At 33.6% G+C, this 15,362-nt stretch overlaps 1 protein-coding gene across 1 annotated transcript; it reads right to left on the reverse strand.

The window, feature by feature from the left end:
* Positions 1-11,859: 11,859 nt before the first annotated feature.
* Positions 11,860-12,670, reverse strand: LOC142605945 (uncharacterized). The gene is made up of 2 exons (XM_075777373.1): positions 12,140-12,670; positions 11,860-12,039 (listed from the first exon to the last, which is right to left on the reverse strand). Exons 1-2 carry the CDS (start codon positions 12,668-12,670, stop codon positions 11,860-11,862), a joined length of 711 nt encoding a protein of 236 aa, XP_075633488.1.
* Between the last annotated feature and the right edge of the window lie 2,692 nt (positions 12,671-15,362).

The following is a 15,362-nucleotide window of genomic DNA, read 5'->3' on the forward strand; positions in this document are numbered from 1 at the left end:
ATCATTATATAGTTAAGTTATTTTAATTTGTTTAGAGCTCAATTGAATTAAAAAGAAAAAATAAGTGTTGGTAGTTCTTAATTTCCAATTATAGCAGATTTATATGTCCCCCACCGGACGTGGTTTCTATGAACAGAAAGGATTGTCTAACCAATTCCATCGCCTACCATCATGATTTTTTCATTTTGCCTAGACCTTATTGCAATAGATTGGATTCTATCAGTTGAGATGATTGGGCTTCAAAGCTCTTATTGTAATAGATTGCAAAACATTTGACAAAAATAATTCGGGTCAAGTTTTTATGTCAATATGTTGGTTGTAAATGCCATCTACATTTTTCCACTCCTTGAATGGATTACATTATTAACTAAATTTCATATTTGGTTCAATTGTGTGAGTTTTCATCACCTTAGCTGGTAAAATTTGTTGTTATAGGGGTTTGGAATCGGATCCTACCTAAACAAAAAGAGAGGAAAAAAATCATTAATACCTTGATCTATCGGTAACTTATTCAATTGATAAAATCTCTTTTCATTAAATAAAAGAATTTTTATAAAATATTTATGATAAACTATCATGTAATCTCTTTTTCTATTGATGATTATGTAACATGGATAGAGGAAAATTCCAGTATCAGTGGCAGAGCCAGAAATTTATCTTTGGGAGGGTCATATATAATTTTTTTTTGTATGAAATGTAAAATAATAATGTTCAATTATTTTTGGGTTTTTTCTTTTTGCTTGAAAGACCCTAATATATTGTTGAGTGGACCAAATTATGGACCTAAGTTTAATTTTATTGGGCATAAAAAAAACTTAGGGTGGTCACAAATCTTTTTTTAAGGGTAGAAAATGTTTATTATTAGGTATGAGGGCTAAAATGGTAAAGTTATTTAAATTTTTTTTAATTATTTAAGATATTTCCAATTTAAAAATCATATATATGTTAAAAATAAATTCGTTAATACCTTGACTCGATGATAAAAAGAGAGCCTTATAAATTCAAATCAATGGAATTTATTTATTTTTAAAATGATTTCAATTTACATTCAGCAAAAAAAAAAAAAGATTTCAGTTTACAAAACTTGGTGCGCCCATGTTAACAGGTATAACAGTCTTTAAGGCTGTTTGACAATGCAGCCATTTCAATATATTTATGAACTGTGACACACCAAACAAATTTGAATACAAGATAAACCGTATATTCGCCAATTAATTTAGGCACTTGGAAAGTAGACACCATCCATACATGTTTCTGTTTTCTATGAGTGGGTGAGTACTGAGTATGCGAAACCAAAATTAAAATAAACTGGCTGAGTGTGTAAAGCTCATGATTGACACACGTTCATCAAAAAAAGCTCATGATTGACACACATTTCTCAATAATCAAATGCATGAAAACGATTTATTGGGCAATCCACCAGAGCAGCAAGTTGCCACTAACTTTTCTTAAATTAGGTATTGTCATTTTTATAATCGCCCTTTGGGTGAAGCACATTTCTTCCATCTGAAATCACTGTAGTGTATGGCCTTCGTCTTGCCTAAAAAAAAATTAAAAAAAAAAAAAAAACAGAGAGAAAGAGATATTTTTCTTAACCTTACTTCTTAGTCTATCTATATATCATGGTGCTCCAAACTGATAAGTTATTGAACCTATATATTTTTTGTAAGGTTGCAGATCCAAGACGGCCTTAATTGTGGATTAGAAAAAAAAAGTTTTATAGATATTAATTTAATAGGAAATCCCAATTACTTTATAAAAATTTCTTGCATGTTGCATCCATGTCTACCTTTTAGTATATATAATAATTATAAAAATAATATTCTTTGGAATTTTTCTGCTCAATACTTTTTTTTTTTTAGATAGTTTCAATTTATAACGTTCGCTCCTAATAATAGCTATTTATCATTAGATTATGACGCTAATTAGTTTTTAGTGTAGACAAAGATTAAACCCTAGAAACTTAATTAATCTCTTGATACTCTTCACTCAATAATTGACAACCTTATTAATTTCAATATAATAAAATTTCATGTTTTTCTTTATTCAAGACATTCTTTCATCACACCACCGCGCACCCTTAGTGCGGTGGTCACTCCACAAGTATAAATATTTATAGGGTGTGGGGAAAAATGGCTGGGGTTCAAGTTTCTAGGAGGGAGCTTCACACACATATACACTTAGATTAAGTTAGAGTAGAAATTCTATCTTGTAAAAAAAATAAAAAAAATAAAAAAAAAAAGAAGAAGAAGAAGAAGAAGACATTCTTTCATAACAATGTAATGAATAGCGAGAATAGCTTATAAGCATCTATTGTGTAATATGAACAGCAAAATTCCCTTTCTTGCTCCTTGATCTCCCGAGAAAAGCCTGCTCTATGGACCATTACATTAGTGTTCAATTATAAAGAAACTGTTCAGTACAAGTACCCCAATAATAATAATAATAAGAGTAAAAAAAATGTGTGCTATAACTTGCTGATTATTCATATTTTTCTTTTCTTTATTTTGTTTTGTTTTCAAAATTTGGTTGAGACGTAGGATGAATTATAATTAAATCTTAGTTTGAAAATTCTTTTATTTGTTCAAAAAAATAAATGTTAATCAAATGATAATTTAATAGCTAGTAAATTTGACTCTTAGACAGGTGGCTTGCAATTTGTTTGGTGTACCTTAACGAGAAATTATTAGGTCAACCCGGAGGAGTGTTGACGTGGTCTTCCCTAACCTCCCAACAATAAAATGCTATTATTTATGCAAATGTGATATTATCTAGTAATTTTTATTTTTTATTCTTTACGTTGATTAGGAAGCTCACACATACATTTACATAGATGACATCATCTTATTGGTCAGGGCCTCTCAGTGTAAATAATAATTTCTCCTTACCCTTAACCAACAGATCTCTTAATGGAAAGTTTTTGTCTTCTTATTTTTTCCTAATGCAAACACCCATATTTTCTTCTTCTCAAACTTTTTTTTAAATTGTAGAGGACAATTATCCAAAAGACAAAAGTCACCCTTAAAGTGCCAAAGGTGATTATTTTCCCATATATATCCTTTTTTTTCTTCTAATTTTCTTAAGGCTACAAAATTGGTTGTAACCTAAGAGCATCACCTTCAGCTCTGTTATAAAAAATGTCATTTTGACACACCAAAAACCTACTTTATTATTTTACCACATTATTTTACAATATATCATTCATCACATGTTCTATTTTTTCATTCTAAACATTAAAATAATATATACAACACATCAAAATAATATATTTACTTAAAACCCAGCAATATACAAACACATAGTCCAGTGGTAGTCACCACCATCCAAGAACCAACAACCACCGCTACAACCACCGCCACAACAACAACCACCACCACAAATTACAACCACAATCACTGGATCGTCCAACAAATTCCAAATCCAAAAACCACAACAAAAAAGAAAAAAAAAAAACTCAAAATTTTCAACAAAACCCCACCATACACAGCATAGCCCGCCAGCAACATACCCAAGCACAACCCATAATCACAATCACATGGAATCCACAACCGAAGGAAAAAAAAAGAAAAGGGGAGATCAGAATAAGAGATCTCCACGGCTTCACGGCGATGGCCTCATCGGTGAGGCTGAACTTCACAGTGAGGTCGAACTCCATAGCGGCCGATCTCAATGGCAACGGCCTAGGCGGAGAAAAAACAAAGATAGAGAGGTAGAGTGACAAGGAAAAAAAAAGAGATAGAGAAGTCGCAGAGAGAAAGTGATAGAAAAAAAAGGGGGGAAAAAAAGAAAGAAAAATGGAGAGGTGGAGGTTCTGGAGAAAGAAAGAAGAAGAAAAAAAAAAGGAAGAGAAGAACCGAGAAGATGAAGTGAGGTGGAGAAAGAAAGAAGAAAAGAAAGAGAGAGAAGAAAGAGTCATAAATGAAAAGAGAGGAAATGAATAAAAAAAATTTTTTTAGCACATTTGTCCGTACCGTTCCAAAGATGGAACGGTACTGTTCACTTGTGTCAAAATTTATAGAATTTAAAACACCTTATGAGAAGGGTTTTTTGGTGTTTAGTGTGCCAAATGTCAAATATTTGGCATTTGGCACACCTGATGGTGATGCTCTAAGACTACAACCTTACTTAATATCTTTTTATTGGAGGTGAATTTTGACAAATCCACCATTAGATTACATCTTCTTTTTATATTCTCCATGCTTGTAAAATTTCTAGAAAATTAGAGAACAATAGCTAATGTCATCAATAAATTATTTAAATTGCAAGTTTTTGTAATTTAAAATTATGCATAAAATATAAACTTATAGATCATATAATAAATAATATCAGATTAATATAAAATTTGATATGTGTATTAAAAGCGTAAAGAACATGTAATTTAATGGTTAGATTTTTAAAATATGTAGTTGTAAGCGCACAATTGCACCTGGCCCCAAGAACAGTGATGGGCTCAGGCCCAATGAGCCTTAAACAATATTAATTTGTAAAGTGTGGGCTTGAAACCCAGGTTAGAAGTGTGTGAGGATTAAATGACAAGCCAAAGACTGCAAACACTCGAAAAATAATGGAGAATATTGTAAATCAATCTCCTCGGACGTAAGCCAAGAGTTGTTCTTATATTCTCTCTTTCTCTTTTTTCTTTTTCTTTTAAATTACAAAGTCCTCCTTCTTCCTGTTCTAGGTTGCCCCTTAAATACTCCTCTTTTTGATACTTTGTACACGTGTTGTCCAATCTCTCCCTTAGCCTAGATATTTCTTTTCTCAGTGCCTTTGAATAGTAACCAGAAGTTTCCCTTCCACTGTTCAGGTGTCACTTTCCCATTAATGCGGCCAGGGTGGTAGGTGCAGGGTCTTTAATGTGGAGGTAGCAGCCTTTATCTTTGACATTTCTCCAACATCGGTGCTTCTAGGGCATTCAAGGGTTTACCCCTTTTAACCATTGGCCTTAACCGTGTCATCCCCTAATCTCTACTATGAAATCCCGAGTCTTCGGTGTCCATCCGAGGGTAAGTTCACCCTCGGCTGGATCTTCGGATCCTCGGCGTGTGGGCCGACCCATAGTACTAACAAATTCTAAACCCAGGAGCAGGTCGGCCTTCCTTAGCACAGCCCAAAAGGCCCACATTCCCATCAAGATCTTTTAACCCCCCACAGTAGTAATATTTTTTTAATTAAGTAAGGTTGTACCCTTAAGTTACAACTAATTTTATAGTTAAACTTTATCCTTTTTTTAATGTTATAATTTTTCGAAGTCATAGCTTTTAAATATATTGTAAGGTTTGTACTTGTGGGTGTGTCTATGTCATAATCATTGATCAATGACCATTCCATTCGCAACCTTAGAAAGTCCACCCAAAGAAAAACTATATTAAATGAACAGTTCTTACTTCAACAATTCTTTTCACATTTCACATATATTTGTTATAAAAAATTAAAAAAAAAAATTGTGACGGGATGGAAGAATTTATGCCTAGGGCTGCCCAAATGCCTAAAAGATCCCGTGGAGTGGAATGGGCCGGGGCCATCTATTTAGAAAGCAAAGAGAATCTCTACAGATCGTTCCTGCGAAGTTCACAGTACACCCTATCTCTAGGAGCCTTATCCAAGGTTATAAGTATGGATAATCCACCATGTGTCCCAATATAACCTCGGGAAATCTCCTAAATAAATAAGGATAGTAGAGATTTTTGCCGCATTAAATACGTATAAGACAACCTGAATAGTACAAACAGCCCCAAAAATCTTGTTTTAGGATAAGAAAGGGGGAAAACCGATAAAGAAAGAGAAAATATCCTAGAGAATCTAGCTGGGAACAGGCCAACTAGGAGGATAAGGAAGAGGACACGCCTATAAAAGAGGGGAGGGGGGACTGGGCAACTAAAAATGGGGTTGATAAATGTTGAAAGAGAAACGAGAAAAAAGAGAGAGAAAATTAAGTAGAAGTGTGTGAGCCCTACTTCTTGAAACCCAATACAACGGGAAAATGTTGTTTTTCCTTTGGAATGTGTTTATTTTAGTGTTAATGCAATATTATTTCTACAAATAAGTTGTTTGTGTTTCCCATTGTGGAGTCTTCCACTTGTTCTTTTACTAAATAAATTGTGTTTGTCAATCACTAGGGACAGACCCAGGTGAGGGCAAGGGCGCCCCCTAGGTCCATTTTTTATTATCTATTTTATAGTTATATTTTATTTTTGTAATTGGCCCCCCTTCCAAAACTTTAGGCCACCTTCTCCTCAATAAGTCTAACTAGCCTCACTCAAATAGCAACTATCTAACTCAAAAATTTAACAAAAATAATAAAAACATTCACAGTGGTGATTGTATTTTTGCAACAAAAAAAAAAAAAAAAACTGTTTTACCAACAAAGAGCCAAAAAATCATGTGTTATTGGAGTAGCTAAAGCTAATTTTTTTTGTAACTATAGTAAACTGATATAAATACTAGTTGAAAATAGTAAGTTGTTAAAAATAAAACACTATATTTTATTAAAAGTATATCTCTTCCTTCAATTAAAAAACTCAAATTTTCTAGCTTTCTTTATTATTTTAATTAGCTTATAACTCAATGCATATGCATGGATACACTTAAAGATATATAATAAGATGCATAATATAATTCCTATATATACATATTTTAAATACTATTGATAGTCATTTTTATATTTTGTTAACTCTTTAAAAAATTTTCTAAGGACATTATTAGGTATAAAATGTAAATTGTGAAGCACTTTTTTATTTTATTTTATTTTTTACGCTTAATTTATTCTAAACTCTTTGATTTTTGTACTTAATAACTCACTTATATGAATATTTATGATATGGTTCCACATTTGACTCCAAAACTAAGAAATAAAACTCTTTAAGAATGAATAATTTAAGACACACGACGCAAAATTGGAACTTTAATTTGGAATTTAAATTTGAATTTCTCTCAGCTTCACCTATTATTATATACTAGCTTGTAACCCCATGCATATACATGGATATACTTAAATATATATACAATAAGATGCATAATATAATTCCTATATATATAATTTAAATACTATTGATAGTCATTTTATATTTTATTAACTCTTTAAAATTTTTTGTAAAGATATTATTAGGTATAAAATGTAAATTTTCCATGTTTATTTATTATTGTGAATCATTTTTTTTTTTTTACGATTCATTTATTCTAGACTTTTTGATTTTTGTACTTGATAGCTTATTTGGATGAATATTTATAATGTGATCCCACATTTGATTCTAAAATTAAGAAATAAAACTCTTTAAGAATAAATAATTTAGGACACATGACGCAAAATTGAAACTCTAATTTGGAATTCTAATTTGAGTTTCTCTCAGTTTTACCTATTATTATATATATAGATATCTAGATGAGTTGTTTATATTATTTTAAATGAAGTGATAAAAAAATAGAACATTTGATATTGGATGTATTGTAAAGTAGGGTGGTAAAATAGATAAAGTAGTTTTTTGAAATGCTAAAAGCTAAAATTTTTAGCACCACTACTGTGAATGCACTAACTTCAAAAAAAAAAAAAAAAAAACAAAAACAAAAACAAAAAACATCCTAGCCAACCTAGTATTTAAAATTTTTTGTTTTTGTCTTTGTCGGTAAATGATTGCATCTTAATGTATTTAGAAACAACGATTTTGAGTATTTATAAATTTTAATATCTTATTTGGAGTTTTTTTTCTTTATACTTCGACTCCCGCTAACTTAAAATCCTGGGTCCGTCCCAATCAATCACCCTAGTATTTGTCAAGGCAGTTCCATTTCACATTCCTTTTTGGGTTGTTTTTGACGCCTACAAAAACCTTTATGTTTCCTTTACAAGTTTATTAGGAAAAATAAATAAAATAGTTTTTTGAAGTGTTAAAAGTTAAAATTTTTAGCACCACCACTGTGAATGCACTAACTTCAAAAAAAAAAAAAAAAAAAAGGCTAGCCTAGTATTTAAAAAAAAAATTGCTTTTGTTTTTTTTTTTTTGTCTCTGTTGGTAAATGATTGCATCTTAATGTATTTAGAAACAACAATTTTGAGTATTTATAAATTTTTAATATCTTATTTGGAGTTTTTTTTTCTTTATACTCTGGCCCCTGCTAGCTTAAAATTTTGGGTCCGTCCCAGTCAATAACCCTATTATTTGTTAAGGCAGTTCCATTTCACGTTCCTTTTTGGGTTGATTTTGACGCCTACAAAAACCTTTATGTTTCCTTTACAAGTTTATTAGGAAAAATAAATAAAGTAATTTTTTGAAGTGTAAAAAATTAAAATTTTTAGTACCACTACTGTGAATTTTTAGTACCACTACTGTGAATGCACTAACTTCAAAAAAAAAAAAATCCTAGCCAGCCTAGTATTAAAAAAAAAACTTTTTTTTTGTTTTGTTTTTTTGTTTTTGTTTTTGTTGATAAATGACTATATTTTAATGTATTTAGAAATAACGATTTTGAGTATTTATAAATTTTTAATATCTTATATGGATTTATTTTTTATTTTTTATACTCCGCCTCCCGCTAGCTTAACATCTTAGGTCCGTCCCAGTCAATCACCATAGTATTTGTCAAGGCAGTTTGATTTCACGTTCCTTCTTGGGTTGTTTTTGACGCCTACAAATACCTTTATGTTTCCTTTACAGGTTTATTAGGAATTTTTTTTTTCTAATGCATTTTGGGTGAATCGTTCTTTTTCAAAATTCTCCTGTCTAAGCTGATTTTCCACTTTTTGTGTGCAGAACACATCTGTCTGCAAAAACAATACTAGAGAATGTAATTATAATTAAGAAAATCCAATGAACATAGGGCCCCCAATTTCTTATTACTTCAAACGGCACTTTCCTATATTTTATCAATTTCATTTCCACATATCAAACTCGGTTTTAGAAATTTATGAAATTGAGAATGAAAACTAAACGGATAATTAAAAACTAGTTTTTATTTTTATTTTTTGTTTATTTTAAATGGTTCTGTTGCAGACGCACTTTTGTTTCCTTAACAGTATTTGCAAGTAGTGACCTAGATTTGTACTTCGTATTTCTTCACCCCTACAGATTTTTAGGTCCTTCAAGTTTACAACATTCAAGAGTAAGACCTACGGAGTCTCATTTACCCTTCAAAAAGGAAGTCCTATATATAGAGTTACGTACTTGTATTGCAATTTAATTGAACTTATACGTGTGAAACATAGCAAGTGATACAGTATATAAATGGCTGAGCTTGATTCCAATTGCAGTTAGTTAGTCATGTCACTAGCTTGTTTTAGTGGTAGGCAAAAAATTTTCAAATGAGAAATGCGTGGTGTTCAAATCAAATGATAGATAGGGCATGCGGTATGGGTGTGCAGAGATGACTAGATAATGCATGTTCCAGTTATGTGCCACTTTAGAGCATTGGAGAAACAGTGACTTTAATTTGACAATGCAGGCCATTTGGGATGCCCAAATTAGGTAAGGGCAATCCTTTAAATTCCATGATCGATATTATTGCATATTGAAATGTCAATTTCGATGGATTGGGAATCTGAAAGTACTTCATTAACAACAAAAGGACAAAACCTTTTTAGATTGGAGACTAACCAATAATTCCCACACTTTGAAGTTATCCTATGAGAGACTATATCGAGGGACCTCTTAGAGTATCCACAGCTGAGAATTCCAATTTTACTCTATTTTACCATTCTAAAAAGTCATTTTATTATTATACCATACTATTTTACAATACTTCCAACATTCCAACTTTTATTTTACTATTCTACTCATTAAAATAATATATCTACACAATAAAATATATTTTTCATTCTTTATTTTTTTTCCAATTTTCTCCTCCACCTTCCCTCAACCTCTATCACCGCGCCTCCACTGCCCAGTCACCACCACCGCGCCTCCACCGTGCCCCACGACGCCACCACTGCCCACTACCCACCAAAATCCCACCGAAACAAAAACCCATATTAAAAAAAAAAAAAAACCCACGCCATGACCCACACCTACCAAAACGCAGAACCCAGACCTCACCGACCAAGCATGACCTAGGCCTCGTCGACCAAGCACGACCTAGACCTCGTCGACCAAGCACGACACAGCAACCCACGGTCAAACACACAAACACAGCAACCCACGGTCAAACATAGCAACCCACCCTCTCCGATTCAAACCTTTGTCAAACCCATCGGAGCCATCTGAGCCATCTCTAACAAACCCAGCGTGGATCCAGCCTGCCGATCCACGCAGATTCAAACCCACCATCAATCGATCCCAACTCACCACCATGCCCAGATCAAACCACGAACCCAACCCAGCTCTGGTGCAAGCCTTGAACGAGAAAGAGAGATGTGAGATGAGAGAGAGAGCTCGGACTGAGAGAAAGAGGGTGAGAGCGGCTCGGTGATTCAGAGAGAAAGAGCGAGGCTTGGTGATTCAAAGATAAAGAGAGAAGCTTGACTATGGCGAGAGAGAGAGGGGATGAAGAGAGCAAAACCCGGTACTAGAGAGAGAAAGAGAGAGAGGGGTTGATTAAAATATAGTATTGTGTTTTGGCATAGTGCTACATTACCATCTCAAAGGTGAGATGGTACTGTAGCACTATGCCAAAAAATTTGGCCTTTCTTAGTTTTACACGTCCAATTGCTAAGTGTGTTTTGGGCTTGAATGCCAAATGTGGCTTGCATTTGACATATTGCAAGCCCACTGTGGATGCTCTTAATGCACATGACTTCAATGTTAATGGGATATCCGAAGACTGCCTTTTAATCTACCTCAAAACATCACTGAAACTATTTTAGCTATAATACTTCTTCCTCAAGCTCATCATCAAACAGTGATATAAGACTATGGCCTTCACATTTAATAAACTCAGCTTACAATTTTCTAATGTCCCAAGTCCCAATCTTTAGTGCAGGAATATTCTTAGACATGGCTATGGAAAGTTCCTGGACCACCAACAATTACTTCGTTTTCATCTGGAAGTGTGTGTGTGTGTGCTAACAAAATAGCCACCACACCTGTAGCATTACCTTTCAGCTTGCCCCAGCAAATCTTCAAGCCTGTCTTAGATGTGGGTTATTAGAATATCCTTTCCATGTTTTAAGAGACTTGCACAACACATATGACTACTGCCCATGAATTTAGACTTTTTCTCCTGCCTGATACACTGCTAGTGCAAGTTCAGCACTCTCATTGAAGTTTAATATTTAATAGTAAGGCTGTAAAGGTGTAGGTGGAGTCAAGATTGGACTTGAAAGAGGAGGAATGGGAATTTAAATATCATAGATTTTTTTTTTGAGAATGTAAATTAAATATTTTTTATTTTTTTATGGGGAAACTGAAATTTCATTGCACTGAGAAATTGAAGTACAACAGGGGAAAAGGGCAACTGAAGGCAATCCTGCCTGAGCAGAGACTTGATACAAGGGGGTTCTATCCCTTTCCATAAGTAAGAGACCCTGTTAACTCTTGCTAGATGGGAAAGCTTATGAGCTGCCTTGTTGGACTCCCTCTTCAAGTGCTGAAAATTCCAAAAGCGAAAGGCAGAAAGGGTTTGATGCGTTCCCTGAATTATGTGACCAAGAACGCCATTAATCTCCTTCTTTTTAAAGGATTCGACAACAGGGAGCGAATCTGATTCAACAATTATATCCATGAGATTCAGCTCCTGAGCAAGCAGCACCCCATGTTCCACAGCAATTGCTTCAACTTCGTCCACAGTGTACTGCGTAGGGAGAGTTTTGCACATGGCCGCAATGACTGAGCCCTCATAGTTTCTTATAATTGCGCCAATGCTTGAGGGTCTGTGGTCTTGTGAAGTTGCTCCGTCTACATTTACTTGGAAGAGACCAGGAGGGGGGGATGTTCATCCGGGTTGGCTTGGGTAGACTTGTTGAGGACATATTGAGTTGGCATTAATGAAGTCCTGAATCAGCCTTTGAGCCGACTCCCAAATTTGAATAGCAGGCCTAGCAGTAGCCTCATGGATGATTTGGTTCCTATTGTACCAAATAAACCAGGCTGTAGAGAGAAAAATTTTGAGGTCCTGAACAGTACCACAGTTGAGCAATTCAATGGCTATATCAGAAATGTCAGAATATAGAGTCTAGGAGTTTTATGGGGCACTCGGACCAGAAATTCCATACCTTGGCAGCAAACTCACTATGAATTAAGGCACGGGAAGTGCTTTCACAGTCATGGCTACAAAGAGGGCAAGTCTTCCCCACGACAACTCCTCTTGATTGAAGATTTTTTATAGTTGGAAGAGCATTCTTGCAAGCTCTCCACGCAAAGATTTTAATTTTTGGGGGAAGGTTTAGATGCCAAAGTTTTCTCCAAAGAGGGGCTCTTACATCACCTGAGGAACATTTACCAACAGCTTGTGTATCAACAATATCAACTGCAATGTGATAAGCACTTTTGACAGAAAATTCACCCCTTCTATTTCCCACCCAAATGATTTTATCATCAGGCAAAGAGAAGCTTAATGGTATTCTTAGGATTGTCTCAGCCTCAAAGGGGAGGAAGAGCTCTCTTACTAGATTAGACTTCCAACATTTTGAATCCTCATCAATGAGAGAAATGACCATGGGAAAATCATTAAAATCTTGAGGATGGGAGATTACCTTATATGTGGTTGGAGTAGGCAGCCATTTATCATCCCAAATTTGAATCATTTTCCCATATCCAACTCTCCACCTAATGCCTCTTCAAATAACCTCTAGACTATCATAAATACTTCTCCATGCGTAGGAGGGGCTGCTTCTAAGCTTTGCATTGAGAATATCACCATTAGGGAAGTATTTTGCCTTGAAGATTTTTGCCACTAGGGAGTTTTGGTTTGAGAGTAGCCTCCATCCTTGCTTAGCTAGCAAGGCTAGGTTAAAAGCTTGCAAGGCTAGGTTAAAAGCTTGGAGGTTCCTGAAACTCATACCACCCTTAAGCTTTAAATGACATAACTTTCTCCAACCAATCCAAGCCATTTTTGATTCCTGCTACTTTTGACCCCACCAGAATCTTCTAGTCATACTTTCAAGCTCCTCACAAAGCCCTTTTGGAAGTTGGAAAACACTTATGGCATATGTGGGAATTGCCTGGGCTATAGCTTCAATTAAGGTTTCTTTTCCACCCATAGAGAGGATTTTTTCTTTCCAACCCGAGAGCTTTTTTCCAACCCTCTTCTTAATTTCAGCAAATATTTGAGATTTGGATTTCCCAATGAGTGAAGGAAGGCCAAGATACTTTGTGTGCCTAGTATCTTGCATTGGGCCTAGAAAGTGTAGGACCTCATCCTTAGTGGTTTGAGAAGTGTTTTGGCTAAAGAATACTGAAGATTTGCGCATGCACACAATATATATATATATATATATATATATATATATATATATATATATATATGACCAATCTTGACAATAAAATGTCATTCTTAATTATGAATGTTAAATGGTATTTTAATGTTAAAAAGTACATAATTAAAAAGATAGAACATTTATTCTATTGTATTTATTTGTTAGGGCTTTTTTTCTTTTTAATAAACAAGCTCCGTTGTAGCTTTTCATTGTCAAAATTTCACCTAATTCACGTTTTAATGATTTTTTTAATAATAGATCAATCTATTTGTAGCTTATGTCGATTTTTGTTAAACTCGCAAAATGATTATAAAAAAAATATAGTGACCATTTGTACATCTCAAATAGGGTTGTCCACGGGTCGATCCGGGTCAGGTTTGTACTCAACCTAGCACTGGCGGCTCTACATAGAGTCTAGGGTGGTTACAAGCCTGAAAAAATTATTATTATTATGTATAAATTAAAATTTTTTTTTTTTATCCTTAAAAAAATTTTGTGATAACCCTAAATTTTTTAGGCCTAACATAACTAAACTTTGGACAAAATTTGGCAACAAACTTTGTTGTAAGTTAAGGCTACAACTCCATTACATACTTTTTTTTATTGGTTGTGAATTTAACAAATCCATCATTTAATTACATTATCTTCTTATATCCTCCGTACTTGCAAAATTTCAAGAAGATCGAATATCAATAGCTATGTCATCAATCAAATATTTAAATTGAGTTTTTGTAGTCTAAAATTATACATAAAAAATAAGTTTATGGATCAAACAGTAAATAACATCTGATTGACATGAAACTTGACATGTGTTTTAAGAACATAGAGAACATACAATTTAATGGTTAGATTTGCAAAATACGTAGGAATGTTAATTTGTTTACTAAGAGTTGTAACTTTGTGCTACAACTTAGTTTGTAACCAACTTTTGTCCTTAAAATTTAGTCCCCTTAACAATATATTAGGTCCTTACATTAAAAAAAAGTCCAAGAAAAAATTTATTTAACTAAAATTTTAAAAGAGAGGTAGCTTGTAACATTGATAATGAGACTATCATATAACGATTTCAAAATAAAATAAAATAAAAAACTCCTAGAAAGAAATTGTAAGACTTTAAGTGTTTGCATGTATGTGTGTGTGTATGTTTTTTTTTTGTCATTAATATATGAAGTTCTCTTTTTATTAGATATTGTATAATTTAAGTTTATTAATGACCACCCTCAAAAAAAATTTTGGAGCCACCGTTGCAACCCTGAACTAACCTGCTCACATTGAGTGGTTGATGAAGAGACCTACCACCAACCGCCACTAACCACAGGTTGAGTCGATTTTGGTTTAGATGGACAATGGCCAGTTTTAGTCCAAACTGACAAATGAGCAGAAGTGAGACAATGGTCGTTTTGGTTGTTGGATATCGTTGAGACCTCATCAAATCTCAAAGGGATCTTGATGGATCTCAATAGATCTAGTTGAGATCTCTCCAGATCTAAAGGAGAGAGAGAGAGAGAGAGAGAGAGAGAGAGAGAGAGAGAGAGAGAGAGAGAGGGCGATGGTTGATGGAGAGCAGAGGGTTTTGGCGAGCTTTATGATCTTGGGTTAGTCAAATCAGTTTACTGTTTCGAACTCCTAAGCTGCCACTTAACCCGTTACTCGTTGGATTTCAAACTCCTTAACTACAGCAAAACTAAGCGAATTTGTCGAGTCTTGATTTTAGGCCAGACAGTTCTAGCGGGTTGGCAGATTTCGATTGGATTTGGATAGACCTAATCTCAAACTTTAAATTATAACTTGAAAACAACATCAAAGTATGGAGTTTATTATATAATTAGTACACAAAAAATTTGAAAAATACTCTCATTTTTATGAAAAAAATATTTAATTATTACATAAAAATTTTGAGCTCTTAACACTTTTGAAAGGGTTTTTTTTTTTTTTCTATTTAGTTTTTTATATTCCTTTTTCAAAAACTTTTGATTTTTAAAAAACATTAATAAAATATAAAATATTTTCTTTCTATTTT

The sequence above is a fragment of the Castanea sativa genome, chromosome 8 (genome assembly GCF_040712315.1).
Source record: "Castanea sativa cultivar Marrone di Chiusa Pesio chromosome 8, ASM4071231v1".
Taxonomy (NCBI): Eukaryota; Viridiplantae; Streptophyta; class Magnoliopsida; order Fagales; family Fagaceae; genus Castanea; species Castanea sativa.